The sequence below is a fragment of the Pseudorasbora parva genome, chromosome 22, assembly GCF_024679245.1.
Source record: "Pseudorasbora parva isolate DD20220531a chromosome 22, ASM2467924v1, whole genome shotgun sequence".
NCBI classification, from domain to species: Eukaryota; Metazoa; Chordata; class Actinopteri; order Cypriniformes; family Gobionidae; genus Pseudorasbora; species Pseudorasbora parva.
Window position 1 is genome coordinate 27,838,589 of NC_090193.1, and position 17,899 is coordinate 27,856,487.

General features: G+C 37.7%; 1 protein-coding gene across 1 annotated transcript in view; it reads left to right on the forward strand.

The window, feature by feature from the left end:
• alpl (alkaline phosphatase, biomineralization associated) overlaps positions 1-5,999 on the forward strand; it is a 29,080-nt gene extending 23,081 nt beyond the window's left edge. Inside the window, exons 10-12 of the mRNA XM_067431545.1 lie at positions 844-1,035; positions 1,139-1,258; positions 4,274-5,999. Coding sequence (XP_067287646.1) covers positions 844-1,035; positions 1,139-1,258; positions 4,274-4,536 — 575 coding nt within the window. The 3' untranslated portion in view covers positions 4,537-5,999. The remainder of the gene's footprint in view (positions 1-843; positions 1,036-1,138; positions 1,259-4,273) is intronic.
• The last annotated feature ends 11,900 nt before the right edge of the window (positions 6,000-17,899 follow it).

Below are 17,899 nucleotides of genomic sequence, written 5' to 3' on the forward strand. Positions count from 1 at the left end.
AGATCTTAAAGGATCTGCTGCTAACATGTTGGTGCCAGATACCACAGCACACCTTCAGGGGGATAGTGGAGTCCATGCCTCGATGGGTCAGGGCTGTTTTGCAAGCAAAAGGGGGACCAAAACAATATTGGTATACCTGATCGGTGTATATATTATTTGTTCGGTTTTTAAAATCTTTTTATAGTTGCATGCTACATAAATACTGCATTTATTAAATACATTTTAAAGAGGTTAAACTGGTATTATAATCAAATATTTAATTAAAACACAACCACACACACACACACACACACACACACACACACACACACACACACACACACACACGTCTGGTTCACTTTCTTTGTGGGGACTCTCCATAGATGTAATGGTTTTTATACCGTACAAACTGTACATTCTCTCCCCCTACACTGCCCCTACCCCTAAACCTACCCATCACAGGAAACATTCTGCATTTTAACACGTTCAAAAAAATATAATTTGGTATATTTATGAATCAATTTACATTGTGGGGACCGCAGGCTGGTCCCCACAATGTAGGTGATCTCAGGTTTTACTGTGAGATTCTTACTGCCGTATATAAATATTAATCTCACTAAATATTTGGATGGTGACTTTTAATAAATTAATTTGAACCATTTAAAATTCATTTGATTTTCTCAGTTTGCTCGTAGCAATATGTGACAAAAATGTACAAATAAACTATGTATTAATTAAATTGAAATAAATTTAATTGAATTAACTCTGCTACTCTTAACAACCCTTTCAGCTATTGAATGAAATGATATATACACAATTAATGCATGTCTATATAAGACCTCTGACCAGTCTGTCCTCTGACAGGTGGGCGCATTGACCACGGACATCATGAGGGCAAGGCAAAGCAGGCCTTACATGAGGCTGTGGAAATGGATCGGGCCATTACTCGAGCTGGTCTCCTCACCAATGTTTATGACACCCTAACCGTCGTCACGGCTGACCACTCTCATGTCTTCAGCTTTGGAGGCTACACACCACGGGGAAACTCAATCTTTGGTAGGTAATGAAGGTTCGAGGCATGCTGCGAGCACTTTAATTACCGAGTGATTTCTTGGTGTTTTATGGCCCAGACTCAGAGCTTTAAATGTCCTTTCCGCAGGTTTGGCCCCCACCTTGAGTGATATTGACCAGAAGCCTTTCACATCCATTTTGTATGGAAATGGCCCGGGGTTCAAGTTGGTTAACGGTTCTAGAGAAAATGTCTCAACTGTGGACTACGGTGAGTAATTACAGGCCTTACGCTTCCTGGTTCTGCCCGGGGACCTAATTTTGGGTGACTTGGAATGCTGTAATTTTACTTTTAATTGTTCCTGTTTGGCTGTTTCTTGCTTTTCTATGGCATGTTGCGTAGCCACTAAAACATAATGTAAAAAGCCTATACTCTAGGTGTACAACGAGGGTGGGTACACAGCTCTTGATGGATTGGAATGATGTAAATTCTTGTATACTACCATTTAAAAGTGTGGGGTGAGTAAGATTTAAAAATAAATGAATAGTTTTATTCAGCAAAGATGCATTAAACTGATCAAAAGTGACAGGAAAGACATTCATAGCACCCGGTGCAAATTTTTTTTTTTTTTTGCTAGTTTCAGCCTGATGCAGTTATCATTTTCACGCCCTATTTATTTAAATAGCACTCAAATGCACTCGCGCCCATCTGTTCGCTCATGGGCGTGTCGGTCTGAAAACGAGGTGTATTCAGGTGCATTGTTGGTGTATTGCTATTTTAAAGCAAATGAAAACTGGTCTAAAGTCAAGTTATTTAAAGGGCGTGTTAGTAATATGAGCCTATAGGCGGGTGCACAACGCACATACACTCGCTTGTTAGACACACAGTGAGGCACAGCAGCTCACAGACATTTTTGAATATAAAAAATATTCCATAAAGCTGCCTTTTTTCACCGTTAAACTAGCAAAAGTGGATTCGGACACGCCCTCTATGCGGTCAGATCGTTAAAATAGAGCCCATATGTTACCACAGATTTCCATTAAAAATGAAAATTAAAGATTTTTTTTTAATGTAATGCGTGTTAATGTGAGATTTGTTGAAGACTCCGCTGTCCTTATGTAATAAAACGGATCGGCAGTATTCTCTGAAGCAGTCTTGACACTGAATGTCAAACCCAGCGGTAGTTGAATGATGATAAAGTGCATCTCTCTCAGTTTTCACCACCCATATTTCTTACTCTTTCTCTATATGTTTGACAAGCCATAGAATTATGGCTATTGTTCTGACTTGTTCTCTCTCTTCTCTCATTTTCTACCCCATCACTCTCTCCCTATTTTTCTCATTCATATTCCACAGCATAGGTTTGAATCTTTCAATTTCTTTCTTTTCACTGATAGAACGCAATCCAAAAACAATGGGATAAAAATGCATTGTCATCCCTGCTGTTGACATTCTTCTGGGGATGTCAAAAGACAATACTAAAAAAATAAATAAATAAATGTAGTTACCAATTTTTGTAGTATTGACAGGCAAACGGCAAAAAAAAACTAACAGAAAATTTACTGCTCTTATTTGTTATTTATAACTGTTTATTACGGTTTACTTCAATTATAAGAACAGTGATTTATTTTTTATTTGATTTCAGTTTTATATTGATTATATATTGAACTCAATAATTATATAAAACAAATCTAATTATACATACTGAGAAATGCTACATACCACTGTTTTAATTTTAATTTGTAAATATTAATAGTAATATTACATTTACCTTAATGCTAATTGTAATTTAATTTAAATGTAACATTAATTAATTTATCTTAATTACTTTTTAATTTGTTAAAAAAGTTAATGTTTATTTAACAAAAGTAGATTTTTTAAATATTCATTTATTATTAATTTTAATTTATTTTTAGTATAACACGATTTGTTCCTCTTAATTACTGAGAAATTATTTCAAGCTACTTTTTATTTGTTAATATATTAATATTAAAATAAACTTAATATTAATTGGATTGAATTTTACGTTATCATTATTCAAGAATTTTTTTTAATTATTGAGAACTTCATTTAATTTTAATTGGTTAAAGGTTGGTTCACCCAAAAATTAAAATTAATTAATTATTCACCTTAATGTTGTTTGACACCCGTAAGACCTCCATTCATCTTCGGAACTTCAATGAAGATATCTTTGGTGTCAATGAAGGCCTGTCTGAGGCATCGGATTTCAACAATGTCATTTCCTCTCTCAAGACCCATAAAAGGCACTAAAGACGTCGTTACAAAGCCCATCTCACTACAGTGGCTCGACAATCATTTTATGAAGCGACAAGAAAAGTTTTTGTGTGCATGGGTCTTGAGAGAGGAAATGACGTTGGTGTCAATGAAGGCCTTTCTGAGCCATCGGATTTCAACAAAGATATCTTCATTTGTGTTCCGAAGATGAACGGAGGTCTTACGGGTGTCAAACAACATGAGGGTGAGTCATTAATGACAGAATTTTCCTTTTGGGGTGTACTGACCATTTAAAGGAACTATATGTAAGAAATGTATTTCAATTATTCATAAAATGGCCCTGATATGTCACTAGACATTAAGAAATCATGTTAATTTCAAATACTTATATCACTGACAACAGTAGTCCGTCCAGGATATTGTCATTTAAATGTTGTTGCTGCAGCCCTCAAATGATGTTGATGTTGACATGTTAAGTTTTGGCCTGAAGCTCCACCCTCCAGCTATCGACCAATCACAAAGTCAGTAGTGTTTCGGCATCCGGGTTGCCAGCTCTGCTCTAGTTACCACAGCTGCAGCCTATCTTGCAACCTCGAGTCAGGGGGGAGGGGGAGAGGGGATACACCGCTCTGCAGTCATTTGAAAGTGATTGCAGTACCTGTTTTGGCCACAATCTTACATACACTTCCTTTAATATTTATAATACTATTTAACTTAACCAAGGTGTTTTATTAAATATTCAAGTTTTAATATAACATTATGATTATTACTTTATTTCTCATTATAGTATGTAGCCTCAAAACCTTAAAAAAAATTAAGAGAAATAAATGAATAATTATAAATTAATTAATTTATATTAAAAATAAATTACAATAAATATTAAAGCAACAGTAAACACCACTTTAGTTAAATATTAATGTAAATATTAAATTATTAAAATATTAAAATTAAAACAATTATGTAGCCCAAAAGCAGTAATTGTAACATAATAATAAGATTAATATAAAAAAAAATTGATATCATGACAACTCTTCTTTCTTCTGCCCTCAGAGCAAAGCAACTATCAGGCTCAGTCTGCCGTTCCCTTACGCATGGAGACTCATGGAGGCGAAGACGTGGCCATCTTCTCCAAAGGCCCCATGGCTCATCTTCTTCATGGAGTCCAGGAGCAGCATTACATTCCCCATGTCATGGCCTACGCCGCTTGCATCGGCCAAAACAAAGACCACTGCCGTACAAATAGCTCCTCTTCTCTCAGCCGAATCTCCCCTATGCTTGCCGTTCTTCTTTCAGTTTCATGGCTTCTGTGCTGACCCCTCCTCTATAGATCATCTCTTATCCTACCGTGATTTGATCAGGAACTGATTCTCTCCGGTGGAGTTTGATTTTTTTTTTTATATATATATAATATGTGATTAGATTTTAAATCATTTATCAACTTCAGGACCAATATGTGGGCATTTTGAAGAGGCCAATCTGAAGAAATTCTGTTGCAATGATGGAAACAAAATGTAAAATGGGTTTTTTTTTCTGTAAAAATTGCTGGTGTACTGAAAATCAGAACTGCTGCAAATGTGAGTGTGATATTGCTGTTCTCTAAAGAAAATAGCAATGAATAATTGAGATTAAATCTGGCAAGCATATACTTCAGAATGACGCCAAAAAAACATCACGCTTTCTGTGTTGCAAGGCAACAGGCAGATTGTCTGTGGAACGAATGCAAAATTGAGGATCGGTACTAATTGTTTTTTAACAAACTCCCACTACAACTTTTTTTTCTTGAAATAAATGAATGTTTATTCAGCAAGGATGCCCCAATTGATCAAAAGTGACCAAAGGATTACAGTCAAACCAAAATTTATTCAGACACTTTCAACATCTCACATTATCACAGTTTATTCGCTATCATTTAGAATATGGTGATAAAATATGACAAGAACTCAAACTGTGTCAGAACAAATTCATCTTGATAATGTCAGATAACTTTGATCGAAAGGTATGTAATGGAATCAACCAATCAGCTGTTAAATTTAAGTACACAGTTAGAAAATGCCAATTTTAGGTCAACCAATTACCAAGCAATGCTTCATTTTGTTCAGTCTGTGGTGTAAAAGGTCGCATTAGCGATTAAAGAAAAAGCACTTCAGCAAAAAGGTCATGGGTCAAAGTGTATAAAGAATTTTTCATTATAATGCATAACAGTTTACTTTATTTTGCTATCCTCAAATGAACTATAGTGTCCTGCACCCACTAGTAAAATATTATATCTGGTGTCTGAATAACTTTTGGTTTGACTATATATTTAAATAAATGCTTTTGAACTTTCTATTCATTATAGTTTCCATAAAAATAAACTAAATCAAGAACTGAATCAGCATATTAGAAAGATTAATGAAGGATCCTATGACACTCATTTTATATATAATATTTCAAAATAGTACAGGTTATTTTTTTAATTTTTTTAAACAGAGCTCTTAAAGGGACATGGGGGTAAAACAAAAATGTGGGATGGGAGAATGAGAAAAAATGTTTTCAATGCTTTTGCGTTCTATCGCATTTTACTCCCGTTTTTATCATCACTATAGGGGTCCATAATTTTTTACTGCCATTTGGATTTTTTGGAAATAAATACTTGTTGATCAAAAATATCAAAAAAGCCGTACCAACCTAAATTTATTAGCATTATATTGTGTTTCAGTAGATGATGTGTTAATGAGATTTGCTCTTTTGGGAAGTTTATATGTACAGAATAATTAAAAAAAAATGATTTTCAGAAGGTGTGTGCTTTGGGTAGTGAGCTTGACTGTTATGTAGTGTGAGCTTGGCATTTTTTGTAACTTTATATGTGACTCATATATGGGACATACAAAACCAGTCATAAGAGTCTTCTTATTTATTTATTGAGATTTATATATCATCCAATAATTGAATAAATAAGCTTTCCTTTGATGTATGGTTTGAATTGGACAACATTTGGCTGAGATACAAAAATTTGAAAATCTGGAATCTGAGGGTGCATAAAAGTCTTAATGCCACCTTTAGAGTTGTCTAAATGAAGTCCTTAGCAATCATATTACACGATAATAATATCATCCATATTCATTACCGTGATAAATCGCATTACCGATCTTATCTTAATGGGACATTGTCACGGTTCATGGATTCCCTGTCTCACTCTTGGGTGCGTGTTGAATGTAGGTGAGGGCGGAGCCTGGGATTGGCTCATCACGCACCTGTGGCTGATCACCTGCACCAGCTGCAACTCATCACCTTCACCCTATTTAGTCTCTCTGTTTCTCTCTTGTCTTTGTCAGAGCGTTGTTGGATGTTTCCCCTTGTGTCTCCGTGTTGGTTGTCGTTTCCCCCTCCGTGAAACGCTGGATCCCTTCCCGGATTACCTGTACCGACCTCCCGAGTCACAGCTGCTCACAGCCTGCCCGTGTCGCCAACAGAGCCTCTCTCACTGCTCTGTCTTATCCGGACTTCTTCAGTGTTCTGAGTTTTCACCTTGGTGACACAATCCGTCAAATAAACTAATTACTTGCTTTTGAATCCTGCCTCTGTGAATCCGTTACAGACATGATCTTTACTTAATATCCTAATCTATGGCATAAAAGAACCCCTTGAATGTATATTTGGCTATTGCCACAAATATGCCTGTGCGACTTATGACTGGTTTTGTGGTCCAGGGTCACATATAGGCTGCGGAAAAAGTTTCAGGAAATGATCAGAACATAATAAGAAATCGCAGGCTGTACTTATTAAATAATAACTGTGTAATCATTAGGCCTAATGCAAAAATGACTCCACTTATAAGAATTCTTTCATTCAGCATTTCGCAATTTTTTCCCCCTACATTTGAAATCAAATACGATCTACCTCACTGTCATGTGATGCCCTGCATTACACCCCCCTGTGACGACCAGTTTAAAACTCCAACAAAAGCAAGTCACTCATTTTGAGCTATTACTATTCTGCTATTACTAGGAATCCCTTGTATGGAAAATAAAAATGTACGTCACATTCATTATTGAATCTGGAACAGAGCTGTATCTGTAACCTGTTTGATCATCAGACCAAATGTGGTTTATTTTTTTAAAAATACTGTTCATGTTCTCACATTTTATTCAATGCAGAATCTAAATGGTGGTGCAATTGTTGTTTGTTTATTGCATTCTGAGTCTCTCTATGAATGTTGGCAGTTCATGAATAATGGCAAACATAAAGCAAATGGCAGAGAGCTTATTTTCCTTGGCTATTCACTAGGACCCAAATTCAAATATGCAGTTAGAGCAGACATTGCAAAAGTCATTAAAAAATATTACAAAGGCCTGGAGATGCAAGAAAGATTTCACAATAAAGAAAAAATGGGGAGAAACATTTTTGCATGTGTCATTTTGTTTTAGGTGGCTTTCATTCACTTTTAGTGAAACATACAGAGCTCCCCCGCAGTAAATGGCCCTTAGTGTGCAATTTGGGAAAGGAATATGACTAACATTGACATTTAGATAAGAGGATCTATGCTGATAGTTTAGAAAAGCTACCTCCGTCATCACATTTTAAAGACGTTTAGAAAAAAAAAATATTTTATGACACATTGTGACCACAGTGCGCAGATGCATTTCCATAAAAAACAGCGATAGCGCAGGACTGCATCAAATTTGTGGTAAAACAAGTCAGCACCACCAGCTTGCAAAAATCTGTCCTGCAGCATGATTTAAGGAAAGATTATAACTCACATACATTTTATACTCTCGTTTTTTGTCCCACAGTGTGACAAACCAGCCAAACTCTCTCTGCTGCTTTAATGAGAGAATGTGATATTTGTATTTGATGTCACCTGAGAGACTACCTCTATGGAAATAAGGGGATATCATAGCCCCAGACTCATCTTCTTTTATCTTCTTTGACCTCTGCCGAGTCCCAGTCGAGTTGACTTTATCATCACCTACCCATTTTTGCATTACATGACAATTTGCCAGAGTTTCCCCGCTCCCTTCTCCAAGGCTAGTGTTTTTTATATCCTCAATCTACATCTGCCTATATCACCCTGACATTCAAATGCCAAAGCTGTTCATTTCCATAGGCTGAGAGCGCTAGTGCCCTTCTGGCTTTTATAAAGTGTTGATAAGGTATAAAGCAGAAATGGCGACTACTAAAATGTAAATTTATGGTTTTGAATATGCAGGGTGTTAGTTTGTAAGTGCAAACGTTCTACAAAGTTGTAAAGTCTAAATTGCACAATAAATAAAGTTACTGTCTCCCAAAAGAATGAATCAACTCCACCTAAACGAGTTGTCAATAATTCGAATCCCACTGTGTTACGGTTGTACATCATTTTACTGACCATTTTAATGACGACTGCTTTTGACGAGGATTTTGCACAACACTAGCTCTTGAAAAATGGGTTATGCTGCCTTCACGTGCCATCAGCATTACTGAAAATTCTAGTTTCCTAGCTAAAAAAATTGGACATGAATGCCAAAAATTTGAGTCCAAATTTGAATGCCACAAGCTCATAAACACGACTTCAGAAGTGGGAATTACAACATTTCCGATAGCACGTGAAGGCAGTATCAGTTCCCAGTTTATTTGGACCAGCTTGCTTCTCAGAATCAACTTGTAAGTATGAATAATTATTGATGTATATTTTCTACCGGGTATTTTGTGTTTTATATTGTGTAAGTGTCTGGCTAACTCGTGTTATTACTGTCATACTGAAATATTTCTACCAAGTATTACCTAAAATAGCAGCATATTTTTTGTCATTCTTACTATTTTGAGTAAAGATAAAGGATGGAGCAAGTTTTGTTTTACAAAATTTAATATTACATCAGTCATTCATGTTAGTGCTCGGCTATGTGCTGTTATTGCTACAGTTCCCTTTAATGTTGTCGCTTCTCATTTTAAGCCGGGGATACACTGCACAATGTTAGCAATACTGTAAGATCATTGCAAATCACACTGCGACATGAATCTATTAAACTTGGGTACAACATGTATGTAGACTGTACGATGAGGACACATATTAACTCGTAGGCTACGATGCAAGTTTCTATAGAAAGTCCATTCGTGAAATTTTCTCACTTCTAAATATTCTACGGTCAACTGTTAGTGGTATTATAACACAGTGCGCAGAAGGCTGCAACTTTCTGCAGAGTCAATACAGATCTCCAAACTTCGATTAGCTCAAGAACAGTGCATATAGAGAGTTTCATGGAATGGTTGTCTATAACCAAGCAGCTTCCAGCCAAGCCTTATATCACCAAGTGTAATTCAAAATGTAGGTAGCAGTGGTGTAAAGCATGCCGCCACTGGACTCTAGCGCAGTGGAGACGTGTTCTCTGGAATGACGAATGACGCTTTTCTGTCTGGCAAGCAGGTGGATGAGTCTGGGTTTGGCAGTTGCCAGGACAAAGTTACTTGCCAGACTTCATTGTGCCAAATGTAAAGTTTGCCGGAGGGGGGATTATGGTATAGGTTTGTTTTCCAGGGGTTGGGCTTGACCCCGTAGTTTCAGTGAAAGGAATTCTTAATGCTTCAGCATACCAAGACATTTTGGACAATTTCATGCTCCCAACTTTGTGGGAACAGTTCAGGGATGGCCTGTTACTGTTCCAACATGACTGCGCACCAGTGGACAAAGCAAGGTCCATTAAGATATGGATGAGCGAGTTTGGTGTGGAGGAATTGCACAGTTTTGCACAGTCCTTACCTCAACTTAGTAGAACACCTTTGGGATGAATGAGTGGAGACTGTGAGCCAGGCCTTTTTGTCCAACATCATTGCCTGACCTCACAAATGCACTTTTATCTGTTTTGACCAGTCCATGTGCATCATTGGCCCTGTCGCCAGTTCACCACCGTTCTTTCCTTGGAGCACTTTTGATAGATACTGACAACTGCAGACCGGGAACACCCCACAAGAGCTGCAGTTCGGGAGAACTGACCCAGTTGTCTAGCCATCACCAGTTTGGCACATGTCGAACTCACTCAAATCCTTACGCTTGCCCATTTTTCCTGCTTCTAACACATCAACTTTAAATACAAAATGCACAGATTTTCACGCACAACCATTTCTAGGGTTTACAAAGAATGGTGTGAAAAGGGAAACACATCCAGAAAGCGGCAGTCCTGTGGGCGAAAATGCCTTTGTTGATGCTTGAGGTCAGAGGAGAATGGGCCGACTGATTCAAGCTGATAGAAGAGCAACTTTGACTGAAATAACCACTCGTTACAACTTAGGTATGCAGCAAAGCATTTGTAAAGCCACAACACGCACAACCTTGAGGCGGATGGGCTACAACAGCAGAAGATCCCACCGGGTACCACTCATCTCCACTACAAATAGGAAAAAGAGGCTACAATTTGCACAAGCTCACCAAAATTGGACAGTTGAGGACTGCAAAAATGTTGCCTGGTCTGATGAGTCTCGATTTCTGTTGAGACATTCAGATGGTAGATTCAGAATTTGGTGTAAGCAGAATGAGAACATGGATCCATCATGCCTGGTTACCACTGTGCAAGCTGGTGGTGGTGGTGTAATGGTGTGGGGGATGTTTTCTTGGCACACTTTAGGCCCCTTACTGCCAATTGGGCATCGTTTAAATGCCACAGCAAACCTGAGTACTGTTTCTGACCATGTCAATCCCTTTATGACCACCATGTACCTATTTTCTGAAGGCTACCTCCAGCAAGATAATGCTCCATGTCACAAAGTTCGAATCATTTCAAATTGGTTTCTTAAACATGAAACTGAGTTCACTGTACTAAAATGGCCTCCACAGTCACTAGATCTCAACCCAATAGAGCATCTTTGGGACGTGGTGGAACGGGAGCTTCGTGCCCTGGATGTGCATCCCACAAATCTCCAACAACTGCAAGTTTCTATCCTATCAATATGGGCCAAAATTTGTAAAGAATGCTTTCAGCACCTTGTTGAATCAATGCCACATAGAATTAAGACAGTTCTGAAGGCGAAAGGGGGTCAAACACAGTATTAATATGGTGTTCCTAATAATCCTTTAGGTGAGTGTATTGTTAGGGGTTAACAGCTTATGACCCAGGACCAGTAGTGAAGAAATGAAGACACAGTCCGGATTGCAGTTAACTAAAAGAAAAATGTACTTAGAATAGTTTGCAGTTTCAAAAGCAGAAGCCAGCTTCAAGTCTCACAAGGAGTTTGTACGCCGCGCTCCCTCTCTCACTGTCTGGTTGCCTCGCCCTATCGTACATACAATTGTCCCAACAGTTATACCATTTTCAAGGTCTTATCCACGTCATTACTGCAATGTGAATGGTTCTGATTGGCTCAGAGACAATGCACAGTCATGGTAAATTTCCACTCGAGTCAGTTAATCTGATACACGTTTTCATAGACGTGTCACTTGTTGACGCTTTCACCCCGGAATTAGGCCCGTAGTGACCTTCCAGATCTGGAGTAGGCGCCAGCTTGCCCAGAACAACAAGTCCACCCATCTCTTAGGGTGCCCATTGTACACCATTCTCAACACTGGTCTGTAACAGAATACTGCGCACATACACAGATATCCAGATATCCCTCTCTCCAAGGTTGGAGCTGATTAAGCTCCAGTTCTAACCAAAACATACTGATAACATAGGCTTTTTTTTCAGTGAGAGGGACACACAATAGTACAGGCAATATTCATCTTGACTTTTTAGTGTTTCAGTAAAAGGAAATATAAAAGGAATAAAATATAATAAATTAAATGAAAGACAAATCCATACTTCATCTCTGGATGCCGGGCTATGTGAGCAAACACTGTTACTGCACTGCTGAGATGTTAGAGGTGTGTGATACCTTACACGACTTTGTTGCCAGTGTTTCGTGACACATCACACATCTCTAGGCCAGACCCTCAGTCACTCCTCAGAGACCAAATATACACTTTAGAAAACAAGAAACATAAAGCAAAATCATAACTGGATAGAATCATTATAATAATATAGGACGGTAAATATTGATTAAAGTTTTGATTATGAAGTTATTTAGGATATAAAAATATACAGGTATATTGAAGCATCAGTGGATTTCAGAATCATCCTTTCAGTATATACTAAATGTTAAATGGATAATATTACTAAGTGCTATTACTAAATATTATGTTAACATTACATTGGAGTAAATTAGTTTAACCCTGTTACAATACACATCAGTTTAAAACTATATTTTCTTAATATATATATAATTTCTTAATTGCATTATTTCTTAATGCAATAAACTGAATGGACATTGATATAAAAACTATGCCAAATACTAGTAACTGTAAAAATGCTAAATTCATTTTGCTTGTTTGGGACCAAATTTAGATGTGTACTTGTAGACAACATTTATATTTTACATAAATATGTGTATGATGTTTTTTCATTGTTTGATCTTTTCAAAATATTTTTTGGATAATTGGGTAATAGTGTTAAATGGTTGAGCTTGACCACTGCTGTCAACATTTGCAGAGGCGAATGCAAAGCTAATGTTTATGTATGCTAATGTTCATTTAATGTTAAAAAAATAACATCTAATATTATTAAAGAATTCTTAAAATTCTTAAAGGGGGAAAAAGGTGGAATACCAGTGTGTACCATATTTGCTGGATAGTGCCAGTTACAGATGACCCTGAAGAGAATTTGATTGTATCTTCAAAGCCTCTTTGGAGCAGCTGTGATTGACACAGTGAATCCATCAGAGGAAGTCTTTATCTGAGAGCAGGGAATGAGGGCACTGTCTGACAACTTGCTAGCACGTGGCACCAATACGACTTTATCAGCCTCTCGCTTTCTCTCTCCTCTGCGCCGCTTCTTCGCTCCAAACTAACCTCTTTTTCTGAAAACATGAAAACATACTGTGTGAAAAACGTGACCTTGTGATCTGTCTTCTTGAGAGGCCTGGCGTAAGGCATGCATAACTGGGCTGAATAATTGAGGGGAAGGGTCTCTGGATGGACTCTCTCAGATCAAATCCAGACAGCAGGGCCAAGCTGACAGCCACTGGCTGCCCTCATAAAAGAAGTGCTGAGGCAGCAACAAGACAGTAATGCTCCATTTTGCAAAACCCATATCATTCTTTAACCCCTAGTGCTCTCTCCCTGACCTCTTACACAACACTTGAGCCTACAGAAACAGTCATAAAGTGACAATGCATCTCAAACAATGCATCTGCTATTTTCAGACAACATATTTGATTAAATGTGGGCTTTATTGTGGCTTAGCCAACCAAACACAGTCATTTTGTGTTCATACGTCAGAGAATATTATACCTTATACTGCTCACATATATTATACTTTGGGTTCCTTTATGATATCCTTGTACAAGGAGTGGTGACAGATCCAGCAGGTTTTTGGTGGAGGTGGAGAGGTCATTAATTAAAAACATTTATTAAGTGATTAAGCCAGTTGACAAAGCATTAGTACTGTATGCATTGGTTGTGAGTTTTCCGTTAAGGATAAGCTTTTAAATGTTTTAATCTTTTTGCAACTTTCTGTCATCTCTGTCCTCACCCAAAAGCAACATTTCCAGTCGTCCATAAACTGGACGGTACACGTGAGCACATACAGTGCCCTCCACTAATATTGGCACCCTTGGTGAATATGAGCAAAGGTGGCTGTGAAAATAAATCTGCATTATTTATCCTTTTTTTTATTCATAAAAATAAAAAACACAAGATTCAAAACAACTGCAGAAAACAACTGCAAGCGGGGGGGGGGGGGGGGGGCGCTGACATTATGAAATAAATTATAATTATAATTTGTTACATTTATATAGAGTTTTTCTGGGCACTCAAATGGGTTTACATGGAAGAGGGGAGTCTCCTCAACCCAGTGGCGCCACCAGGGGGTGGCCAGGGGTGGCCACGGCCACCCCTGGCCAACCCCTGGCCACCCCACTGGCCACCCCGCTGGCCATGTCTTAGGTTTGGGGGGGACGCTAGGTACTAGTCCCAATCAATATTTAGAATAAGCAAAATGACGCGTCCCGTATCAAACCAATACGGGACGTGATGCACAAGATTGCGTTTTAGCGGCGCTTTGCTGCCATAGCGACGGAGTCTCGAGAACATGCGCTGGAAACTTGCGCGTTTTTTAAAAAACATGTCGAGCTCGCGTCCACAGTTTGAACGCAAGAGGATTTCCAGATATAAGGCTGAATAGAAAAAAAAGATATCATGAGTGGGTCTGTCCAGTAACTTAAGATGAACCTAAGACAAACTGCACCCTTTGCAGAGAAGCATTTCAGTGTCTCAGACTGTCTGACTTAAAGCATGCGATGACAGACACATCCGTGAACTAAAGGTAGGCCTATTGTTTTTTTTAATGGATAATATAATATTTCATACATTATCAGAGCTTGGCAGACTTATTTTTCTAGATATTAGAACGGTTAAATAATGGATTATAGCATATTAATGTTATCAATTTATCATTTAGCAGTTTGATATTTAAAAAAATATTTAGATTAAAATGGGACAAATAATTACATAATAATATAGTCATAATAGTAAATTAATAAAGAGGATTAAACATTTTTGAATATCAGAATTGTCAGTAAAGTGGTTACTGGTTCAGAATGACTGCTTAAAGAGACAGTGCACCCAAAAATGAAAAATCTGTCATAATTTCCTCACCCTCAAGTTGTTCCAAACCTGTATACATTTCTTTATGTAGAATACATATGAAGACACATTCCTACCATGGAAGTCAATGTTGCCCCCAAAGCAAACATTTGGTCACAAACGTTCTTCAAAATATATTATTTTATGTTCAACAGAACGAAGAAACTCATACAGGTTTGGAACATCATGAGGGAGAGTAAATGATGACAGAAATTTCATTTTTGGGTGAACTATCCCTTTAAAGTACACCAATACAGGCTACTAAAGAGATCTTTAGAAATAAATAAAATAATCAAAAGTAAAATACTTTAAAATGTGCTCAGTTGCAAGTTTACATACTTGATTCCATGTTTATTGTTGAGCTGCTGTCATTGTTTCATTGTCACTCTTATCACTCTTTAACTCTTTAACTAAGTTCATAAATTATTTTCAAAAACGGATTCAAAACTGATTTGGAAAAAAACCATACACACAAAATAACTTATTTGCAATACAAAAAGTAATTGTGGACTGGATATTTTTTGACCTTTTATCACGGTCTTGGATATGTCAAAGATTAGTAACAACACTGGCTCTGATGCATTGTTAGTTTGTGTGCAGCATCAGATTTACATTTTTTATTATACTCTATACAAATGCCAGAAACTAAGCTTCTTCTTTTTTTTTCTTCAGCACAGGCCTATCTAAAGGGTTAATGGTGCCACCTGGTTATCAACTGTAAAAATTACACATTTTACCTCTTCCCAACTGGGAAAACCACCAACAATCAAGAATGCATGAGTATATGGTGTCATGGCTTTCCAATAATTTTTTTGTGGCTATAATGGAAGTCAATGGGGCAAAAACAGCCATGAACAGTAAATGAGGGAGAAAAAAATCTGATGCTGCACAAAAACTAACAATGCATCAAAGCTAAAGTTGTTACAAATCTTTGACATGCCCAAGACTTTTATATATGTATTTTATATTTAAAATAAGTCATTTTGTGTGTAAAGAAGTTAACGTTAGAAGACGAAGACTACTGGTAAGTAAATAAGTCAAAAAATATTTTTTAATAAAAGACGACGCAGAATTATGTGTCGTGACGTGCTACAGGCCGGTTTACTACACCAGTAGAATACAATTCTGAAATTATGGTTTCTAGTTTTGGTTTGCCACCCCAATATTTTAAGTGGCCCCATCTGGCCACCCCTATGAAAAATTTCTGGAGGCGCCACTGCCTCAACCACCCCCAATGCTACGGCAGCCATATTGCGCCAGAACGCCCTCCACACACCAGCTTATGGTGGAGAGGAGTCAGAGTGATGAAGCCAATCAGGATATGTGGATGATTAGAAAGCCATAGACAGAGGCCAATGGGAAAATACAGCCAGGATGCCGGAGTTTACACCGACCCCTACTAAATGTTTTCTGAGTCTCTGGCCAAGAAGCCTAAAAAAATGTCAAGCTGCGCCTACATCACCATGTTTGGGAGGGTTTCAAGAGAGAAAAAAAACCCATCCAAAAACAAACTCCAGCATATTTAGTTGTCAGCAGACCCGACTGGAATTTCAAAAGGTTCTATGGTCAGATGAAACCAAAAAAAAGAAGAAGCTTTTTGGCAGCAAACCCTTCAGATGGGCTTAGTGCAAACAGGGATAAAAACAGGTCCTGGACATCTTGTTTAGATACATGGTATCATGGATAAAAAAAGTCTAAATCTGAGTGCTTCTGCTAGAAATCTTTTGATGGGCCATGGCTGGATCTTCCATCAGGACAATGATCCGAAACAAACACCAAAATAACTCAAAAATTTGTCACTGATCACAAAATGAAGCTTCTGCCATGGCCGTCTCAGTCTCCTGACCTGAACCTGAGTGAGGTGAACTGAAGAGAAAAAGCATCAACATGGAGCTGGGAATCTGAAGACATGGGAAAAGGACTTTGCAATAATTGGGTGCCAATAATTATGATACATAAAAAATAAACAATTATTTCACGATGCGATTCCTCTCTTAGTTATCATTTAAAGGGATACTTCAGTGCTGGGAAGATGAATCTGTATATAATCTGGGTCATTAAAGTAGAATGTAGAAATGTGAAATTATTTTTGAATTTGGTGCCTTCTAGACTGAGAAAATACAGAAAATCTATTTTTGTCTAATGGAGATGAAAGACTACAATTCCCAGAATGCTTCGCTGCCCTGTGAGGCCATTCCCAAAGCCACCAACTTGATTACTGTGACTGAGTTGGAGAAGACACTACAATTAAAAACTGAACGTGTCTGTTCAATATAATGAGTGAGTCACCGCGTGAGTATCACAGCACTGAGCACTAACTGCAGGAGTCAGATAAATGAGCTCATGAGCACTCTTGTTGAGAGCTGAGGTAATCGTGACTACACTCGAGTTCAGTCTGAGGCATTTCAATTCATGCCTTTGCAAGCTTAACTTTTCATAGAAATTAATTAGAGAAGTTAAAAGACTTACATTGCTCACCATAGCTCCGTTTAAATGAGTGCCTGTAGCTGCTGAGCTGTGAGTGTGATCTTCATCCCCCATGCGCGGGTTCAAAACATTCAGAAATGGCTCCCTCTGCTGGCTGTAGTCTTTAGCCTTTGGCCAAACATTCCTCCTATGATGAAAATATTGTCAATTTGCATCATAGAAGGAATTTTTCCAGAAATAAAATGCATAAATCTCTTGTCTCAGGGGGATATGAGGGGGGAAAGCACAATAATTTGAATGTACTGTTTTCTACTGATACAAAGCCATATGCTAATCGCTGAAGTAACCCTTTAAAGTAAGAAGTGTCCACACGTTTGACACCCAAACAAGAATTCTATTCCTAAGAAAATTCAATGAACTTTCAAGCAGTTATATGTAGTTCACAAATATTTGCTTGTCTCAATACTTAACCTGTTCTCCAGAAGTTGAGGTAATTGCAACTACCTAGTGTTTATTTTTTATATCCCATTCTGCATGCAGAAAGGGATATAAAAAATAAACACTAATATCAGTGAAAAGGCTTTAATAAATGTAAAGATGATCTAGCCTGATATCGAAGAGCC